The sequence below is a fragment of the Vidua chalybeata genome, chromosome 29, assembly GCF_026979565.1.
Source record: "Vidua chalybeata isolate OUT-0048 chromosome 29, bVidCha1 merged haplotype, whole genome shotgun sequence".
NCBI classification, from domain to species: domain Eukaryota; kingdom Metazoa; phylum Chordata; class Aves; order Passeriformes; family Viduidae; genus Vidua; species Vidua chalybeata.
This window is the reverse complement of record NC_071558.1, coordinates 3,166,555-3,186,541: the sequence shown is the minus strand read 5'-3', so window position 1 is coordinate 3,186,541 and position 19,987 is coordinate 3,166,555. Positions and strand designations below refer to the sequence as shown.

At 53.7% G+C, this 19,987-nt stretch overlaps 3 protein-coding genes across 5 annotated transcripts in view; 1 reads left to right on the top strand and 2 right to left on the bottom strand.

Annotated features, from left to right (window-relative positions):
• Positions 1 to 20: 20 nt before the first annotated feature.
• Positions 21 to 16,827, bottom strand: DAP3 (death associated protein 3). The gene is made up of 13 exons (XM_053967188.1): positions 16,772 to 16,827; positions 14,915 to 14,960; positions 10,518 to 10,634; positions 8,018 to 8,119; positions 6,810 to 6,918; positions 6,311 to 6,403; positions 5,285 to 5,415; positions 5,025 to 5,105; positions 3,702 to 3,860; positions 2,453 to 2,512; positions 1,261 to 1,350; positions 393 to 510; positions 21 to 131 (listed from the first exon to the last, which is right to left on the bottom strand). Exons 2-13 carry the CDS (start codon positions 14,954 to 14,956, stop codon positions 46 to 48), a joined length of 1,188 nt encoding a protein of 395 aa, XP_053823163.1. The 5' UTR covers positions 14,957 to 14,960; positions 16,772 to 16,827; the 3' UTR covers positions 21 to 45.
• Positions 16,668 to 19,617, bottom strand: LOC128801111 (collagen alpha-1(I) chain-like). The gene is made up of 2 exons (XM_053966749.1): positions 18,773 to 19,617; positions 16,668 to 16,830 (listed from the first exon to the last, which is right to left on the bottom strand). The coding sequence occupies exons 1-2, from the start codon at positions 19,615 to 19,617 to the stop codon at positions 16,668 to 16,670; spliced, it is 1,008 nt and encodes a 335-aa protein (XP_053822724.1).
• ASH1L (ASH1 like histone lysine methyltransferase) overlaps positions 19,004 to 19,987 on the top strand; it is a 61,978-nt gene continuing 60,994 nt past the window's right edge. For all 3 annotated transcript variants that reach the window (XM_053966774.1, XM_053966773.1, XM_053966771.1), the window contains exon 1: positions 19,004 to 19,088. The gene's annotated coding sequence lies outside the window, so the exon portion shown is untranslated. The remainder of the gene's footprint in view (positions 19,089 to 19,987) is intronic.

Here is a 19,987-nt window from a genome sequence, read left to right as displayed (position 1 = left end):
ACGGGACACGGACACGGACACCGGCGGAACGGAGCCTTTATTGCGCTATAGGGGTCCCGCCAGCCGGTCCAGCTGCCGCGGGTTGGAGCCGCTCAGGAACTGCAGCTCCGCCTTGCCGTCCTCCGTGTGCGCTGCGAGAGAGAGAGATGGAGAGATGGAGGAGTTGGGGGAGAGATGGAGGGGCTGGGGGAGAGATGGAGGAGTTGGGGGAGAGATGGAGGGGCTGGGGGAGAGATGGAGGAGTTGGGGGAGAGATGGAGGGGCTGGGGGAGAGATGGAGGGGTTGGGGGAGAGATGGAGGGGCTGGGGGAGAGATGGAGGGAGGGAACGGCACCGCAGGGCGGGCACAGCCCCGGGCCGAGCCCCGCTCTGCCCCCTCTCCGAGCACTGACCTTTCTCGTGCTGCAGCCACTTGCGCTCCAGGTAGTAGCCGTAGCAGCTCTCGAACTCCCTCGGGCTGTAATTTGGGACTGGGATGGGCACAAAGGGGTCCAAGGCATCGAAGCCCTCCTGGGAAGGGAGGTCGGGCAGGGTCAGTGGTGGGGGCTGGGTGGGGACACAGCCCAGAGGCCTTGGGAGCTCAGTCATGGAGTCATGGACTATCCAGAGTTGGAAGGGACACACAAGATCACCCAGTCCAGCTCCTGGCCCTGGAGACACCCCAACAATCCCATCCTGTGCCTGGAGTGGTGTCCAAGTGCTCCTGGGGCTCTGGCAGCCTTGGGGCTGTGACCATTCCCTGTTCAGTGCCCAGCACCCTCTGGAAGAAGAGCCTTTTCCTGATACCCAGCCCAACCCTCCCCTGACACAGCTCCAGGCATTCCCTTGGGTCCTGTCCTGGTCACAGAAATCAGAGCTGCCCCTCCCGAGGAGCTGCAGATCCCTGAGCTCTCCTTTCAGGCTCTTTTCCAGCTGGACAGAAATGCCCTCAGATGCTCCTCATCCTCCAGACCTTTCACCATCCTCGTGTCCCTCCTTTGGACACTCTCCAGCAGCTTCAGACCTTTCAGAGACTGTGATGCCCAAACTGCCCCAGCCCGGGGCAGGGACAATCCCTGCCTTGCCCCTGTGCCTGGCACACCCCAGGACACTTTTGGCTCCCCTGGCTGTCAGGGCACTGCTGACCAAAGGTGTGTGCTCCACAGAGACCCTGAACAGTGTCCCCTTGAACAGAACCAGGTCACCAACCAAGATTTTTGTTTGTTTCCCAATGTGAAGAGGGGAGAAAAACCCAAAAGAAAAAAAAACCCCATGACTCACCTTTCCCAGCAGCTCCTGGGGAGTGTAGGCTGAGCTGGGTTTGAAGAGCGAGCCCGTCTGGCTGAGGGTGGTCACGATGGCACCTCCACTCTGGAAGGCAGATCAGAAATAAAACTCCTGTCAGCTGCAAACCCAGTGCTGCTTTAGGATCAACCCCTGAGGCATCTTTTTCTTGGGGGATGGAGCTGCTGGAGCAAGTCCAGGGGAGGGTTCCACGATGGAGCCCCTCTGCTCTGGAGCTGGGCTGGGAGAGCTGGGGGTGCTCACCTGGAGAAGGGAGAGCTCAGAGCCCCTTCCAGGGCCTTAAGGGGCTCCAGGAGAGCTGCAGAGGGACTGGGGGCAGGGATGGAGTGGCAGGACAAGGAGGGATGGTTTCACAGTAACAGGGCAGGGTTAGATGGGATATTGGGAAGGAATTCCTGGCTGTGAGGATGGGAAGGCCCTGGCACAGGTGTCCAGAGAAGCTGTGGCTGCCCCTGGATCCCTGGAAGTGCCCAAGGCCAGGCTGGATGGGACTGGGAGCAGCCTGGGACAGCAGAAGGTGTCCCTGCCCATAGCAGGGGTGGGACTGAGTGGGCTTTAAGATGCCATTCTGGGATCTGGATTCTTCAAAAATTCTACAAGATTAACTTTTTACAATGCTCCTGGCCACACTAATCCTGGCTGCTCCCAGTCCATGTGAGCTCAGGGAGAACAAATACACAGCTCATGTTCCCAGGGCTGGCATTAACACTTTTCTTACCTATAATGGGATTTCTATGCCAACAAGTGAAGTACTTTAAAATGGACTTTCCTATACACCTTTAAATCTGCAACCTACTCGTTCTAGCTCTGAGCATCCAGGGGATTGAAAAAGCAGCAGGAGGAGTTGACTTCCTACAGCAAAATGTTCAGAAACCAGAAGTTCTCATTAGCTCAAAGAACTCATAACCCAAACTGTGCCAAGGGCTATCAAACACCTCCAGCTCAGGGTCCTCCAGCAGAGCTTGGCAGGGGAATCAGGAAATGCTGCTACAGATTCCAGCTGTCCTCATGCTCCTCAGGTGGTGTCACAAACACTGATGAGACACTGCTGCTGGGCCTGTGCTCTCCTTCAGCACTGCTGGACTCGTAGCTTTGGGCTTGTGGCAGATTTAATTGCTGGGATTGAATTGCTGGGACACACAGAGGCAAAGGCAGAGCCTGAACTCACCCAGTCGTTCGTCACCATCTTCCGCAGGTTGTGCACGAGCGTCAGCTCCTCTGGAGAAACCTGGTGGAGATTGCCTGCATCACTATTTTATTGCCAGCAGCTTCTATCTGAAGCTTCCCCTCCCCTCCTTCCAATTAGGCTGGCAGGATCATTTATATCCTTCAGGCACGTTTTCTTCTTTGCTTTCCCTTCGCCCTGCAGCATCGAGCCTGAGTCATGCTGCACTGAGCAACACCCAGGCCCTGCCTCTCCAACAACACCCACCTGCACTTCTGCCTCAGGGAGAGACAGGAAAAATTCAGTAAAAATTGTCTAAAGCACAATATGAGCCTTTCAGGCCCCTCCAAAGCCTGAACATTTTCAGGGATTACCACAGAACTAAAACTGAACCAAACAGCCTCCCTGCTCCCCCTTGCAGCAGGAATCAGGGCTGTCCCCAGGGCAGAGCTCTGGGGGAATGATGAGGATTTTAGCTTTTATAATTTATATATATATATATTTATATTTTGTAATTTCTCTATATTTGTAATCCTGCAATTCTTTGGTGTATAACTCTAAACTCCATATACACTGCTAGCTGCTGCTTTCCCATTTTGGGCAGACACAACAATTCCTCTCCAGGCCTGGGAATTAAGGACACCTCGCTGTCTCAAACCCTGAGAAATGTAAAACCAAAGTGTGTTGAGGGGAGCAAACTTGGGGTAAATGACTTCATTACTTGAAGCTGTAATTGGAAGATTAACCCCCAATATGCAAATGGACCAAACTTGTAAAAGTTTTAAAACCTATGACCCATTGTCCATTTTTTGGGTGTAGCCTCTGGGCAGGCTTCATCTGCCCAAAGGTACCTGAAGGCCCTTCAATAAATAGAATTGCTTTTATTCCCTTAATTTTGTCTGGCCTCTGTTTTTAGGTAGCCCAAAAAGGCATCTGTGGAAGAGGTTTTACAGTGACTTCTGTGAGCCACAGAGAAGTTTGAGAAGAGGACCCACGTTTACCCCTGAAAGAATTTTCTACCAAGGTTGACAACATAGAAACCAAGAAAGAAAGAAGGATAAATGAGAGAAACCTTCAACTGCCTATTCCAATATTCCTTTGTCTGTCTTTCCTGACCAATGAGTAAACTTGTGAGTTTTGTAAGAATGTATAAAAAGCATGCATGCTGTCATAAAACCAGTTTGAAGCCTTCTGGAAATGGAGTGTTGCTTGGCATTGTGTCTGTCCCAGCTGCAAGAGGCATCATGCTCACGGGGCTCTTGTCCTCCTTGCTCAGCGTGGTCCGTCCCCAGAGCGCGTTGACGCCGTCCACGGCCACCAGGAGCCGGAAGGAGCCGCGGTGACTCTGCTGCTTGATCTCCCTCAGCACCACCCCCACGGCATCAGTGGCGCTCCTGACCCGAGCCAGACCCTGCAGGGAGCACGAGGCACACAGCTCAGCCTGCTCCTGGCCTAGGCTGACAGATTTAGCTGGGGCGTGTGTTCTCTTTGCCATCTGTCAGGGCTGGGGCAGTTCTCTGCTGTTCATGGGGCAGTTTTCTTTATCTCTCCCACAGCCAATCCTCCCTCCAGGAGATCCCTTCTGTTAATGGGTCATTAATTATTAATTATCTTCTGTTCATGGCCAGTGAGTGTCCCTGCCTGGCTGAGAAAATTCCATCATCCCATGGGGAGATGCTCCAGGGGGAGCAGCCAAGCATTCCTACCTGGATACAATCTGAGATTTTGGGACACCACAGCAGCCTGTGCCCACTGCATTCCCAGAGGAGCAGCTTTCTGCCCCACTGCATCCCCAGAGGAGCAGCTTTCTGCCCCACTGCATTCCCAGAGGAGCAGCTCTCTGCCCCACTGCATTCCCAGGGGAGCAGCTTTCTGCCCCACTGCATTCCCAGAGGAAGCCCAGGCCCATCTCCAGCAGCCCTGGAGCTCCAGAGGAAAACTCCAGCCTTGTCCAGGATCCTGCTCCAGCAGAAGCACAGCTGGCACTGCAGGAGGGCTGAGCCCCCATGGAATGGGACTGCTGCCACCACCCTGCCCCACAGGCTGCCAGGGCAGATTCTGGCTCTGTCAGTATTTTTTTGTTGTTTGTACTATTGCATTTGTATTTTTAGCTTTCCTAGTAAATAACTGTTATTCCTATTCCTATATCTTTGCCTATGAGCCTTTTACTTTCAAAATGATAATGATTAAGAGGGAGGGGGTTTACATTTTCCATTTCAGGGAGGCTCCTGCCTTCCTTAGCAGACACCTGTCTTTTCAAACCAAGACAATTTCTTGCTAGGGGGTGACTTTTGGGCAGCCCTTCCAGGGGAAGACAAACTGACAGTCATTCATTCCTTTCCAAGGAACAGTTTCAGCATCAAAACACAGGAATTTCAAATTCTAACTTTGTCTTCTATCCAAATTCTCTGTACAATTTTCTTTACAGATCCTCCACAACATCTTTTGTTGTTAGGGAAGCACCTTCTATTTCCCAGGACTCATATCTCTAAGATCTTTAGGAGCAATCTGTTCTCAAACACAGGATCCTCTGGTACAAGGGGAGACCACACCAGCAGCAGTGGTTGTTCCTTACCTGCTCCACCACTTCCCTCAAAGGTCTGCCCTCCTCTGTGATTTCTCTTTTGCCCCACATGTATTTTTTTTGTGTTTTTATCTGTGGGAAGAAAACTATGATGAGATTGGGGATGATAGGAGGCAAAGCAAGGCTGGATTGCAGAATCTGGGAGAAGTATCCACCAGCACCAGCCATCCCCACAGAGAGGATCTAAAGTGCTTTTCCTACAGCAGCTGAAGAGCAGCACAGGGCAGTGGGTGGGGTTTGCAGCCACAAACCTCTTGCAGGAAACGTTCATTGGAGGTTTTGAAGTTCTTGAGCCAGACAGAGGCCTGCAGAGGCTGATCCAGCCGGTCTTTGTTGTAGGAAGACTGAAAAAGCTCCTTGCAGTTCTTCACCCAGAGGTGAGCTGTGAGCAAAATAAAACAGCTGTTTTGAAGTTTTTTTTTTGTTGTTGTTGTTTTTTAGTCAAAATAATGGTACAAGGTGGGGATGGTAGGGGTCTTTGTATTGCTTGTCTTTATTCTGCAGCTCTGATAAAGAAAGTCACAGAATCATGGAATTTTTGGGTTGGGAGGGACCTTAAAGATCAACCAGTCCCACCCCCTGCCATGGCAGGGACACCTTCCAGTATCCCAGGGAGCTCCAAGCCCCATCCACCCTGGCCTTGGACATTGCCAGGGATCCAGGGGCATCCACAGCTTCTCAGGGCCTCCCCACCCTCACAGGGAGGAACTTCTTCCCAATATCCCATCTATCCCTGCCCTCTGGCAGTGGGAGGCCATTCCCCCTTGTCCTGACCCTCCACTCCCTTGTAGATAGTCTCTCTCCATTTTTCTTGCAGTCCCATTAGGTCCTGGAAGGCCACAAAAAGGTAAACCCAGAGCCTTTTCTTCTCCAGGCTGAACAATCCCAATTCTCAGAGCAGAGCTGCTCCCCTGATCCCTCCGATCATTTTGGTGCCCCCTCTGGATTTATTTCAACAGGGAATGCTGCTGTGGGGGACCCCAGAGGTGGATGCAGCTCCATCCTTCTGGAGAAGTCTCCCTTGGGATCAGAGGAGGGCACACAGACCCAAACAATCTCTTACCATGCTCGTTAACCATGGAGAAAACCAGACTGGCCCAAAGGATGTGTGAGCAGGTGAAAATAACTAACTCTGCTCTACTTTATTTGGGGGTTTTGAGTTTTATGAGCCTCTTCCACTACAGAAAAACAAGGATAGATTGTGGTGGGATATCCTACAGCTCCTGAAGCAGCTCCTTTGGGTGTTTGGTGTGGTAACAGAGCCCTGGTTTTCTCACCATCCGGGACGTGCAGCACCAGCCAGCCCTGCCTCGAGCAGTAGTGAACCACGTGGCACAGGGTCATGGTCTTCCCTGTTCCTCTCTCACCATCTCCAACAAGGACTGTCAAGGAAAGTCTCTGAAAAACCACTTCAGTTTGTACTTGACTGTGATTCCTCCAGAAAGGGCATACAGGGAGTTCAGAGCTCGTCAAAGCAAGGACGGCATTTCACCCAGCAGACCCAGAGAGTTCCTTCTCCCTGTCCCCCACCCCACTGAGCAGAGCTGAGGAGCCCCCTGCCCTGTGTGCTGACCCTGTCTGGAGGTCTGTGCCACGAGTTACAATAAAAGCATCCAAGCTCTGAGTTCCCTGAAGTGCCCAGGGTCCCTGCACTGAGCACAGAGCACGTGGCACAACCACCTCCTGAGGACCAGAGCAGCTCAGGGTCACAACCACCCTCTCCCCTGCACAAATTGCTTGTGTTTCTCTTCCTTCTACCCTCAAGTTCAAGGATACAGATCACGTATCTGACAGCAGGGTGGGCAAAGTTGGAGCCCTTCAGGTAAGCGAGGATCTCGAGCGCCGGCTTCCGCACCATCACCCGTGCCTCGTTGAAGGTCTGGATCTGAGAAAGGAGCAGCTGGGACCAAACTGCCACCAGCTGCCTGAGCACAGCTGTCCCCAGCCCTGCTCCATCCCTGCCTGGAGGCTCCCAACACCCCCAGCTCTGCCCTCTCTGCCCAGCAGCACCCACAGGGTTGGTCAAGCAGCATTTGAGAGGTGGTCAAGTGCTGCTTCCCCTCGGTGGAAGGATTTTCTTGTCCCTCCTGTGCCCAGGAAGGGTTTTCTGGGTCACTTGTTCCACCCTGCTCCCACAGGCTGGGGCGTGGGTGACTGGCCTGTCCACAAATCCAAGTCAGTGACCTGGATTTGCACAGGTAAGGAATCTGTTCCTGACTCAGGCAGGCGGCTGCTCACAGAGCAGAGCCCATCTGCCTCACCACACAGATCAGGAGACAAGACTGTTTTGTTGCAGATACAAACTTATTTCATGAGACAGCCTGTTTCACACAGAAATATAGCCATGTGGAAGAGGTTTTACAGTGACCTCTGTGAGCCACAGAGAAGTTTGAGAAGAGGATCCATGTTTACACCTCAAAGAATTTTCTACCAAGGTCATTGACATAGAAACCAAGAAAGAAAGGAGGATAAATAAGAGAAACCTGCAACTGCCTATTCCAATGAGCACTTTGTTTGTCTTTCCTGACCAATGAGTAAAGTGTAAACTTCTGAGTTTAGTTTAGAATGTATAAAAAGCATGCATGCTGTCATAAAACCAGTTTGAAGCCTTCTGAAAATGGAGTGTGTTGCTTTGTATTGTCTCTGTCTCAACTATGACACAGCCATGGAAAATATTTCTGGTATTCATTTTGTGCTTGGATGTTAGAGATGAAAAACACTGGAATGAAAGTTGCCTGAGGTGGAACCCTCAAACTCTTCTCTGCTGCTCTGGGTGGTTGACTCATCTCTTTTAGATGTTGAAAACAACAGTAAGGGCCAGGAATACCTGCACTCTCTCTCATCCCAACAGGAAAACATCACAGTCACCAATGGATCTGGCTGCTCCAAACCCCCTCCAGCCCAGCCTTGGACACTTGCAGGGGTGCAGGGGCAGGCACAGCTGCTCTGGGTAGCCTGAGTGCCCTCCCTCCAAGCTGGAATACCTGCTGCTGGAAACGATGGGGCAGCCCATGGGGGAACACAGCCTTCACCTCCTCCAGGGGGATGTTGTACAGACGACCCTCGTGCTGCTCCGTGTGCTTGGCCTGGAAGAGCAAATGGGAATTGGCACACTGGTGATGCCTCTTTCCTGGACACAGCTGCCCTGGGAGGCTGGGACAGGGAGGCAATGCTCTCTTACTGGGAGGCAGAGCAAATAAAGCAGGAATTGTGGGTTTTTTTGGCACTAAACAATGAAGGGATTCCCTGAGCTCGTGTACAAACTGCGGTGTTTTGGAGGCACCATGGATTTACCTCACCTTTCAAGAGTCCCCCCAAACCCTGACACCCTTCTGAGCTACCTGCTGGTGTCACATTCACTTTCTTCTGTGACAAAATGATGTTTTCTGCCTTGGGCTGCTGCCTCCCAGGAGTGATTCCCATGGTGCCATTTGGTTACTGGGGTTGGAGGCTTAAAAACTCCTAATCTCTTTTCTGGGGCAATAATTTCCAGTCCCTTGTGGTGACCTCAGGGATCAGGGCTGTTCCTCCACTGGACTTGAATCCTGCTGCATTTATTTCTAGTGTTTACCCTGCAGGTCTCACCATAATGACAGCAAGAAGCTCTTGTCACTGGAATCTGAGAATTTAATGCCTGCTTTTTCCTTTCATTATTCTCTATTCCTGCCATGCAATACCTGCAAAGCACTTACTCATTTCCTCTTGCTCAAGTCATCCTTTTTTGTGTCTTGTCTAATTAGGACAGTAAACAGAGACTCCTCTGCAGACCTTCCTGTGTGATTTTTAGCAGTTTTGTGTTAATCTTTGAAGCTTAGATCTTGTCCTGCTCTGCTTTCTGCATTTTTTCCATGGATGTAAAGCAAAACCATCCTCCTCTTTATTCCTGTTATATATAAAAACTGGAATGCACAACAACAAATACAACAATTTCTTTGTTTTCTTTATTTTATGTGCAGCTGTGATTTCTGCCTGTTTGCCCAGGAATATTTGGCTTTTCCCAGCTCTTGATGGACCACTGCTGGAAGCTCTGTTGCATATCCATGAATTTTCTGGCCCCAGGATTCTTGTTAAGTCTCCCTTCCCTTCTTCAGGACAGATTTGCAGCCTTTCAGCACAAAATACACCTCTGCTCTCACCTTGTGCCCCTTCCACTCAGCAACTACCCCCTGTTCCACTGTCCTGGCCTCTGTGGTTTACCTTGGCACAGCTGCAGGATTTGAGGAACTCCTGATTCAAGGAATGATTTCTAGGAAATTTGGTAACTTCAGCAAAGGGCTGAGCTGCTGGAGCTGCCAAACTGGGCTTCACTAGTCAGGAAATCTTTGCAACAGGGGGAAATGCTAAATCCTGGCTGTTCAAGAGGTGCCCTGCTGTAAGGAGGTGTCACCTGAGGACAAGTGTGAAGTAACACTTCTTTTTCCCAACCTTATTTCAAACTGTGGCTTCCCTGGAGCTCTCCTGCACGTGCTGGACACAGCACCTGTGGTTTTCCAGAAGAGCAGGACTCCAGAGCCCATTTTCATTCTCAGCTTTATCCCTGACTTGCTGCATGACTTTGGGCAAATTCCTTCACTCTCCTACATAATGTGGGTCATTTATCCTCATGTTTACTCACTTGGAGCTTTGCTAATGGAAAGGTACACAAACTCTGATGAAAAATTTGGTGTTTAGTGGCTTTCTTTGTCCCATTTCAACGGGATTGTCTGGTGCAGGAGCCGGGGTGCACCAGGGTTTGCTGCTGGAGTGACCCAGCGAGCCTGAGCTGGCCAAAGCTGTGCCAAAGCTCAGGCACAAGTCAGAATGCCAGAGCCAGTTGCCTGGCAACCAAAAGGCAGGCACAGGACAGTGGGGACAATGGTGGCCATCTGGCCTGTGCTGTGCAATCCATGGAGACACGGGGTCACGTGCAGCAGATCATCTCCTGCTGCCGTTTCCATAGAGACTCCAGAGGAATCAGCACTGAGAGACTCCAATTACACAGCAGCAGAAAAGCACCTCAAAGGCTTCTTCCATTCATTTACTGCCCTTCATTTTGTGCTCGAGACAGAGAGTGTGAGGCTGGAATTGTGATGCTGCAGAGCTGTGCTGAGGTCATCTGGGGTGTGGGTTTTATCCCCTTCACAGCCAACTCAGGGAGGCTTTTCCAGGGAAGAATAACCCTGGAGTTGAAATTCATGGTGTCTGATGACAAGCTAAGCCCTGTCCCAGCTTCTGCAATCTCATCTGTGCATCTGTCTCTCATCTGTGCAGCTCTGGAGAAGGGATCAATACCTGTTCCCAGGAGCTCTCGGGCAGAACAGCCCCATGCTGAGCAGGTGCCCTGTACAGCCACAGCCCGTTCCCTTGGAGCTGATCCCCGGTTTAGCTCTGTGTACCCCCTTCCCTGGACCAGCACCGTCCCAGGCAGCACTGCTGGCTCCCAGGATGGCCCCTGGTGGCACCCAGGGCTGGCTGTGTGCAGGGACAGTGGTGGCAGTCACTCACCGGGTCGCTCTCGCTGGTGTGGAAAATTGCTCGGGGCCTTTGTGCTGGGACATCCTGGCTGGACACAGAGCTCAGGCCACCCCTGGCTGCCGTGTGGAGGGCACAGCCACGGTCCAGCTGAGGGGAGAACAAGGCAAAGAGACAACAAAGCTGTCAGCAGCCAAGGATTGCTGGTGAAAAACAGCCCAGGGAGTCTGTTCTGAGCGCTCTGTGATCCCACCGAGGCACGTGCAACCCAGAGCTGAACTCTGATTGCAATTAGAATGAAAACTCATCATTAGCATGGAAATTCATCAGGAAAACCCACATGCTGTAGAACCAGATTTCACATTTAGATACTTGCACGGAAACCATTCCCACGTGAGCCAGTTCCACCTGAAGCCACCTCAGTGAGCCAAGCCCTGCACCTGAGTTTTACCCCATAAAATTCCTTAAGATCCCAGATCCAGCCATTAAGGCCTCACTGCTGGGAAATGCCCACCATGCTTCTGCCTACGCTGAGGAGTGGCAGCACCCTGAAAATTCAGGCTGTCTAGCAATCCATAATCACCTCAATTACCGAGGGATCAGTGCAGCTCTGCCCACTATTTGATATTTATAATTACACTCCCTACACTGATTTCCCTGACTGTGTCCCTGCATCCAGACTCTGGCATTAGGATACAGACGTGGCTGAGAAACCAAAACAGCCAGCTAAGCTGATTAATTCATTTTCCCCCAGACAGACTGCTGAAGCCTGCCTGCAAAGCCCAGCCAAAACAGGCAAGGAAGTGAGCAGTGGCAGGACAAGCATTTTATTATGTTGTGGTGAGAGAAAACACAAACATTTGTCAATGATTTAGAAAGTGCATCCTCCAGACAGGCTCTAGGAGAAGCTGAGAGCCCCTCGCGGCACCGACAGGGCCAGTTGCAGCTGAACAGAGCCAGCAGTTTCCTATTTTGTCTGTCTGGGTGAGAGCAGCAGAATGCAAAGCTCAGAGCCAGGGACAGCTGTCTCAGCTCCCCATGGCATGACACAGCTCTGCTGCCACCCCAGTGCTCCTCAGGGGGCCACTGCAAAGCCACAAGGGCTCCAGTCAGAGTGGGATTACCCACATTCCAGATGCCTGAATCAGCATTTGGGCACTTGCCCTCCTGTTAGGGAAGGAATGAAAGCAGCTTGGACCCTCTGAACAAACAGCTCCAGTGCAAATAGGGAGATCACCCAACACATCTTGTTCCCACGTTGCCCTTTTCCTCCTCAAATCCAAACGATCCTTTAGGATGGCTTATTTGGTTCTGTTTAGTTTAAAATCCACGGAGGTGAGAATTTACAGCCTTGAGCAAGGCACAAAGATGCCAGTTTAATGCATGAAAAAATTCAGAAGGCAACTCTTGTCACCTGATCACCTAGAAAATGTCAGCCCTAAGTCACTCCCAGCCTGGAATCAGAATCCCTCTCATTTCCCTTGAACAGGGTGCCCAGAGAAGCTGTGGCTGCCCCTGGAAGCAGCCAAGGCCAGGCTGGATGGGGTTTAGAGCAACCGGGCCTAAGGAAGGTGTCCCTGCCCATGGCAGGGGGGTGGGACTGGATGTTGTGTGAGGCCCCCCCAAGCCAGTCTGTTCCATGGTTCTGGGATCCCACATCCTCTCCTCAAGCCCCAGCTGAGTGTGTCAGGGCTCTGAGCTTTGCTCAGCTGGCAGGGAAGCTCCCTGCCCATCCTTTCCCAGGGGTATCTCACAAATCCTTATCCCTGCCCACTGCAGTGCTGAAGGAAAACGAAGCAAGGATGAACTTCTTGCTCTGTGTTCAGATTTTAGGGATGTCCAGGCACAGCCTTGAGCTGAATGATGCTTCATCAAACCAGTATTAGCAATGTCATGTTTCAAAAAGTCCAAACTGAGCTCAGCAGGATGTGGAATCTCTATGGGACACCAGCCAGCCCCTCGTGAGTTCTCTGAAGGAAGTCAGAATACAAGTGAGAGGAGACTTTGCCTTGAGCTCCAGTCCTCTGGTCTTGCAGCCAAATATTAAATTTCTATTTTTTTTCCATCAACACAGCACATCCCAAAAGTAAATGACTCCACCTGTCCCCTGCAATGACATTATTTTACACTGTCACTTGTAGCCTTAGTGTGAAAAACACCACAGCTCTTTCCCAAAAGCCCCTGGAACCTCGTGGTGCTTTGTGTGGGAAATGGATTTACAGAAAATTCTTAAAACTTGACAGAAGGTTCACATAGTGTGTATTTGTATGCAAACTTTGAGATAAGAAATGTTGATTTAGAAATGTTATGGAATAGGATAGACATTGTTGAGAGAGAAACTAAACCAGAAATAAGTTTCAAAGGCTTTGCAAACAAGACTAAATATTTTGGAGAAACAGAACAATGAAAGATGTATTGTATTAAGACTCACGAGGGGTAATTTTAGATGATTATTTTTAAAGTATTTGCAACATAGTGGAGTTAAAGTTGATAAGCTAAAAAACAGAGTACTGTAATTAGGATTCAAATTAAACTTCAAACTTTGGACACTTTGGAACTTTGCTACTGTGGGCTGTGGGTGTGGGAGCAGCTCCCAGGCACCTGGAGAGAGGCAATTCCTCCTCTCTGAGGTGCTACAAAGTCAACACAGGCAGTGAGGCAAAATCCCTGCTCAGCTGTCCTGAGCTCCAGAGATACAGATCTGCATTTCACCAACCACTGTTTCCATTTACAGAATCCACCGGGGAGAGAATCCACATTTCAAACTGCCTGCAGACGGCTCAGGACATTTCATATCCTGAGTGTATATATTTATATTATATCCTGAGCAAGGTGCCCCTTGGTCCCATCTGAACAAAAGCTCAGCACCCATCCCTGGGCTCTGGAATGCGAGAAACATCCAGAGAGCTCCCTGTGCAGCTCTGCACAGCCGCCCCCAGCACTTCCCCGGGGCTCTCCCGTCCCCGCAGCCGCTTTCCCCGGGAGCAGGGAGTGGATTTCGGGCTGAGTTTCCATCTGCCAAAGGACAGGAGTCGCCTCTCCGGGATCCTGAAATGGCAGCGAATCATCACGTGGTGCCCGGAGATGAACCGGGAGTCCCGAGCCATGAGGTGGAGCTGTTCCCGCACCTTCCAGGGATCCCGGGCTGCTCCTGCACCTTCCAGGGATCCCAGGCTCTGGGAATGTCCTGCACCTTCCAGGGATCCCGGGCTGTTCCCGCACCTTCCAGGGATCCCGGGCTCTGGGAATGTCCTGCACCTTCCAGGGATCCCGGGCTCTGGGAATGTCCTGCACCTTCCAGGGATCCCGGGCTGCTCCTGCACCTTCCAGGGATCCCGGGCTCTGGGAATGTCCTGCACCTTCCAGGGATCCCGGGCTGTTCCCGCACCTTCCAGGGATCCCGGGCTGCTCCCGCACCTTCCAGGGATCCCGGGCTCTGGGAATGTCCTGCACCTTCCAGGGATCCCAGGCTCTGGGAATGTCCCGCACCTTCCAGGGATCCCGGGCTCTGGGAATGTCCCGCACCTTCCAGGGATCCCAGGCTCTGGGAATGTCCTGCACCTTCCAGGGATCCCGGGCTCTGGGAATGTCCCGCACCTTCCAGGGATCCCGGGCTCTGGGAATGTCCTGCACCTTCCAGGGATCCCAGGCTCTGGGAATGTCCCGCACCTTCCAGGGATCCCGGGCTCTGGGAATGTCCCGCACCTTCCAGGGATCCCGGGCTCTGGGAATGTCCTGCACCTTCCAGGGATCCCGGGCTGGTCCCGCAGTTTCAGGGAGCCTGGGTTGTTCCCACACGTTCCAGGGATCCCAGGCTCAGGAATGCTGGGCTGTTCCCAAATATCCCCCAGATCCCGGGAATGCTGGGCTGTTCCCAAATATCCCCCAGATCCTGGGAATGCTGGGCTGTTCCCAAATATCCCACAGATCCTGGGAATGCTGGGCTGTTCCCAAATATCCCCCAGATCCCAGGCTCAGGAATGCTCCCAGCACAGCCTGGGATTGCTGGGGTGTCCAGGCAGGGCTGGGGTTGGACTCCACGATCCCCCCAGCTCAGGATATCTCATAATTTTATTAATTTTTGGCAGAACTCTTCCCACCAGCATTTTGCAAGGCAGGTGGCTCCTTCCTCTGCACATTCCAGCCATGCAGAGCAAGTGGAATAATCTCTTTTTCCTGAGAAACACACGCATGGAGGGTGCAGGATTCCAGCCAGGCTCCCTCTCCCCAGACCCCTCAGGGAAACGTGGGAATGCTGGACCAGCTCTTCCCTTATCCCACAGTGGGAGTTTGCACCCCCAGCTTAGAGCAGCCACCAAGGCTTTAGCTGACAAGTGTAGGAATCTCACTTTTTACAGCTGTAAATTGTCATTCCAGGCCACAGGAAAGTCGGAATGTTGGAAATAGCACCAGGCTCTTACAGGACTTACCTTCAGGGAATGGCACACGAGTCCTTTCAGGCTTCTCAGCATTTTCCTGCAGGAGCAGAAGTGGATATTTTAGTTTTGTTATCCTGATTATCTTATGCTGAGAGAGAACTGTTTGTGCTGAAAGACCTTCATGACAAAGCACACAAATAATTCAGACCAAGTGTCAGATGCTCTGCAGTGGCACAGACTGCTGATCAGCACCACTTGCCTAGGAAAAACTATTAATAAAATAGCAATAATAATAATAATAATACAAAACCCATGCCATTAAAAAATAAAAATCACAAAGAGTTTTAAATTTAAAAAAAAATTAAAAATTAAATTAAAATCAGTTTTAAATTTAAAAAAGTTGAACTTTTAATGGAATTGTTTAATGGAAAAGAAATCGTTTAATGGAAAAGAAAATTTTAAAAATTTTTAAATCCCCTTTATTAAGGGTTTAAGAAAAACCCTGATAGAGTATAAATCAAACTAATAAAAACTATTCCTTTATTTATGTGACATTTTCTCAGAGACATGAACAGGGAAAAAAAAAAAAAAACCTTGTAAATGAAAGTATTCCATTCTCCTGGTGAGGAGAACAGTCTTTTGTTGGGATTGAGTGGGAAAGGAATTTTGACTGCAGCTGCTCAGAGGTGCAAGAGTGATTCCCATGAAGGAACTGGGATAATGCAGAGACTGAAGGTGTCTCCAGCTCCACCCCAACCATTCCCCAGCACCCACTGCTCAGCCAGGCCTGGGTACAGCAGGAGCAACGACCCAAAGCAAAGCAGCGCAGCAGAGAAATAAAGGCAGAGAGTGAAAGGCTCCTTCTGCTGCATCCAAGGGCTTTTCCCAGAACGCCCCGAGGAGAAAATGCTGCTATTGCCTAAGGAGGATGCTCTGGGGGCAGCGAGCTGCCTCAGAGGGAGTGCTCATCACCTGAATTGCCCGGGGGGAAGGAGCTGCTGCCTCAGTGGAACTGGTGAGCAGAACAAGGCTGGCTCACCTGCACAGAACAGCATTTCCACCTGTCACTGCAGGGAGCAGGAGAACAGCCCCGCGGGCAGGGCGCCAACACTCCGGGGAGTTCTCAATGCTTCAGCTAAAATAACCACGGGGAAAACAGCCCCCCCGCCCCGCTACTTCAGGAATGAGTGAAGATCTCATCCTGCAGAGGGATTTTTGCTCATTTTACACGCTCTGCTGGGGCACGGCAAGGAGAAATCCTGCTCCACGTGGGAGCTGATCCCACTGGTTTCACAGCAGTTTTAGCTGCAAAGAGAGCAGGGATGGGAAAGCCTCTTTCCCAGACACAACTAGGAAAATTAAGGCGCCACAAAGAGTGAATTATGGTAATATTTTTAAACTTCCTGTTGATTTTTTTTTCATTTGCTGCTGACTACTTTTAAAACCCGCCGTTAATTTTGAGCAGGGATTTTGAGCAGGGATTCTGACGAACGCAGCTGTGGGGCTCTGTCCCGGGCACAGGGAACGGAAACCGCGGCCCGGAGCACACCTGGGCCAGCCTGGAACAGCCCCGGTGCACCGGGGGCGCTCCGCGAGCAACACGCGTGGATCTCCGTGGCTTGGCCACCAAAAACCACGCGGACAACCCCAAAGGCGCCCTCACAGCCACGCGCCAGCCACCGGAACGCCTCGGCTCTCCAAATTAAACACAAACAACCCGCGGTCGCCGCGCACCGAGCGCGGCCCGGCCCCCCCCCCGGTACCCCCCACGTGCTGCCCGCCGGGCGCCCTTCCCCACTCCCGGTCACACCGGGGGCCGGAGCGGCTCGGCGGGGACGCGGGAGGGCGCGGCAGGCCCCGGAGGGAGCCGCGGTGTGACCGAGGGGCCCGCGGTGCCCCCGCACTCACCGGGGCCGCTCCCGCCGCGCCGCCGCCGCCCCGCGATGACGCGAACGCTACGGGAGGCGCTGAGGGACACGGGGGGCGTGGCTAAAGAGGGCGTGCCCGGTGGGCGTGGCCTCCCGCGCCGGGGTGAGCCGCGTTAATTTGTTTAATTGATTTCCTCCCTCCGCGCCGCCTTTGGCGGGTGCGGCGCGGAAGCGGCTCGCCGGCAGGTTTTCGGAAATGGGCAAATGAAATCAGAGCGCCGGGATGGGTCAGGCAGGGAGGGGCCGCTGTGGGTCACGTCTGGTGCCACATCTGGTGCCACATCTGGTGCCACCGCCCTGTGCAGGCAGGGCCATCGCAGGGCACAGGACTGGGGCCAGGTGGCTCTGGGCTACCCAGGCAGGGAGGCTCCACAGCCCCTCTGGGCTCTGCTCAGGGCTGGCACTGCCCAGGGCAGCAGTTCTGCCTCCTGGGCAGGGGCAGCTCCTGGGCTCAGGCCCTGCCCGGGGCTCTGGGGCCATCGCTGGGCCTGGAGCAGAGCCTGGGGCTGCTCTGCCCTCCTGACACAGGGATGGACAGACAGGGGACACAGGGACAGACAGGGGGACACAGGGACACACAGGGGACACAGGGACACACAGGGGACACAGGGACTGACAGGGGGACACAGGGACTGACAGGGGGACACAGGGACAGACAGGGACAGATAGGGACAGCCACGGAAATCCAGAGACACTCATGGACAGACAGGGACACCCAGAGACACCCAGAGACAGCCAGAGACACCCAGAGACAGCCAGAGACACCCAGGGACAGCCAGGGCTGAGGGCTCCTCTCACTGGGGCTCCTCTCCAGGCTGAGCAGCCCCAGCTCCCTCAGCCTTTCCTGGGCAGGGACCCTCCAGGCCCTCCAGGAGCTCCCTGTCCCTGCTGTGCTGAGGGTCCCAGAGCTGGGCACAGCACTCCAGAGGTTCAGCACTGCCTGGATCACTCCCTGACCTGCTGGGAATGCTCATCCGGATGCCCCCAGTATTTTTTTGGCCTTCTTGGCCTCCAGGTCACAGTGCTGGCTCTGGGACAGCTGTTTTTCATTTCTGAGGAGTCATCTGGATCCTCAGTATTGAATTTTGCATGCGTAGTGCAAGAGCAATTTGCTGTTCATGGTTTCATTGCCAGGTTTTCAGGTATCGACAACTTAAATCTCTGCGTCTGCAAAGACTTCACATTTCCTTTTGCTATGGGTGTTTTAGTCCCAGGGATTTTTGTTCATTTGGGTTTTACATATCCATATTGCTGTAATACAATATTTTAAGTAATTTCTCCTATTTCTGGCAGACAATGTTTTAAACCACTAATTAACAGCAGTTACAAATGGCTGTAGTAATTCCCATCAGATATTGTGAGCACCATTCCCAAAATACGAAGGATATGGAGCTGTTGGAGGAAGTCTAGTGGGGACAGCGACGTCGCCAAAAGGGCTGGGAAAGCTGGGAAGATTCAGCCTGGAGAAGAGCAGGATCTGGGGAGACCTCAGAGCACCTTCCAGGATCTAAAGGGCTCCAGGGAGATGGAGAGGGACTGGAGTGACAGGACAAGGGGTGGTGGGTGCAAACTGACAGAGGGAAAGGTTAGGTCACCTGTTAGGAAGAAATTCCTCCCTGTGAGGGTGGGGAGGCCCTGGCAGAGGCTGCCCCTGGTCCCCTGGAAGTGTCCAAGGCCGGGCTGGACAAGGCCGCGAGTGATCTGGTCTAATGGAAGATGTCTCTGCCCACGGCAGGAGGGTTCTGCCTCCATGACCTTTAATTCCAACCCCTTAACGTCCCACGCGAAGACTTTAATGACCCTGAACTGGCAAGCGCGTGGGTGTGGCATTCAAGGAAAGACGGCTTTGTGGGTGAAAAAAACCACCTGCATCACTTTGGGGCAAAAAATCCTCTTTTCCTTCCCCGCTTTTCCCTTTCCCGAGCCCTTTTCCCGGCGGGCGTGACCGGGATCGCGATGGGCGTGGCACAATGGGCGTGACCTAAGCGGGGCGTGGTCGAGAAGTGGGCGTGGCCAGGCGTGACCGCCGCGCCCTCTGCCCGCGGGGGTGTGGCCGCGCCGGGGGGCGTGGCCGGTCGCGGAGCGGGCGTGGCCGGCGGCGGGGGCGTGGCCGTGCGCTCGCTCGCGGCGGAGCAGGAGCCGCCGCCATTTTGGTTCCGCCGCCTCGCTCGGCTCAGGCCCCGCCGCGGCGGCCGCTCGGTCCCGGTCCCGCCCCGGCCCCGTCCGCGCCCGGGCGGCCGCGGGGATGCGGCGCGGAGCAGCCCGTGCTCGGCCCCGGCCGCGCTGCCGCTGACACGGTGAGGAGCGGGCGGGGACTGGGACCGCCTCAGGCCCGCGGCCCGGGGGGAGGGGAGGCGCGCTGGGATCCTCCGCGGGGCCGCCTCGCACCCCCCCCGCATCTCCCGCGTGTCCCCCCCGCACCCCCGGAGCGCATCCCCGCTCCGGGCGCGGTGGCGGGCGCTGGGTATCCCCGGCGACGGCGGGGGGATCCCTGGGGGCGGCGGGGGGGGATCCCCGGCAGGGCCCGGAGCGCAGCGTGGAGCCGGACGGGGAGCGGGCCGGGGGGTCCCTGCCGGCCGGGGGTGGGCCGGGGGGTCCCTGCCAGGCGGGCCCGCACCGGGAGGTACCGGGGGCTCCCTGACAGGGATCGCGGCGAGGGGCGGGGGATCCCCGCTGGCGGCGGGGCCCGCTGACAGCGGCGGCGGGGCCGGGGCAGCCCCCGGGAGCCTGACAGCCGCGCTCGGCCGCGGGCCGGGGGCCGGGGGCCTGACAGCGGCCCCGGGGGCCCCGCCTGGCCCCGCTTCCCTGCGGAGCGGGGCCGCGCATCCCCGAAGTTCGGTGTTTCCCCGGGCACGGCGCGGTCCTGCCCCGTGTGACGGGCGGGGGATGCGGGGAGCGGAGCGCGGGGGTCTCCCTGCCAAATGTTGATGTGGTTTTTTTTGGGGGGTTTTGGGATATTGGCTGGTTTAATGGGTCAGTGTCCTGTAGACTGCGTGATCGTCCTTCTCCAAAATCGTACTTCTGAAGTTTTATTCAGTTTTATTTATTGTTTCATTGCATTTTCAATCCTATTTTATCTTTATTGATCGTGGATTTGGGATTAGGTGGTTGAGCCTTATCTTGGCCTTACCAATCTCTCCCATCAAAATCCAAAATGTGTTCCCATCCTTGTCCCTCTCTTCCATGGTCTCCTGAC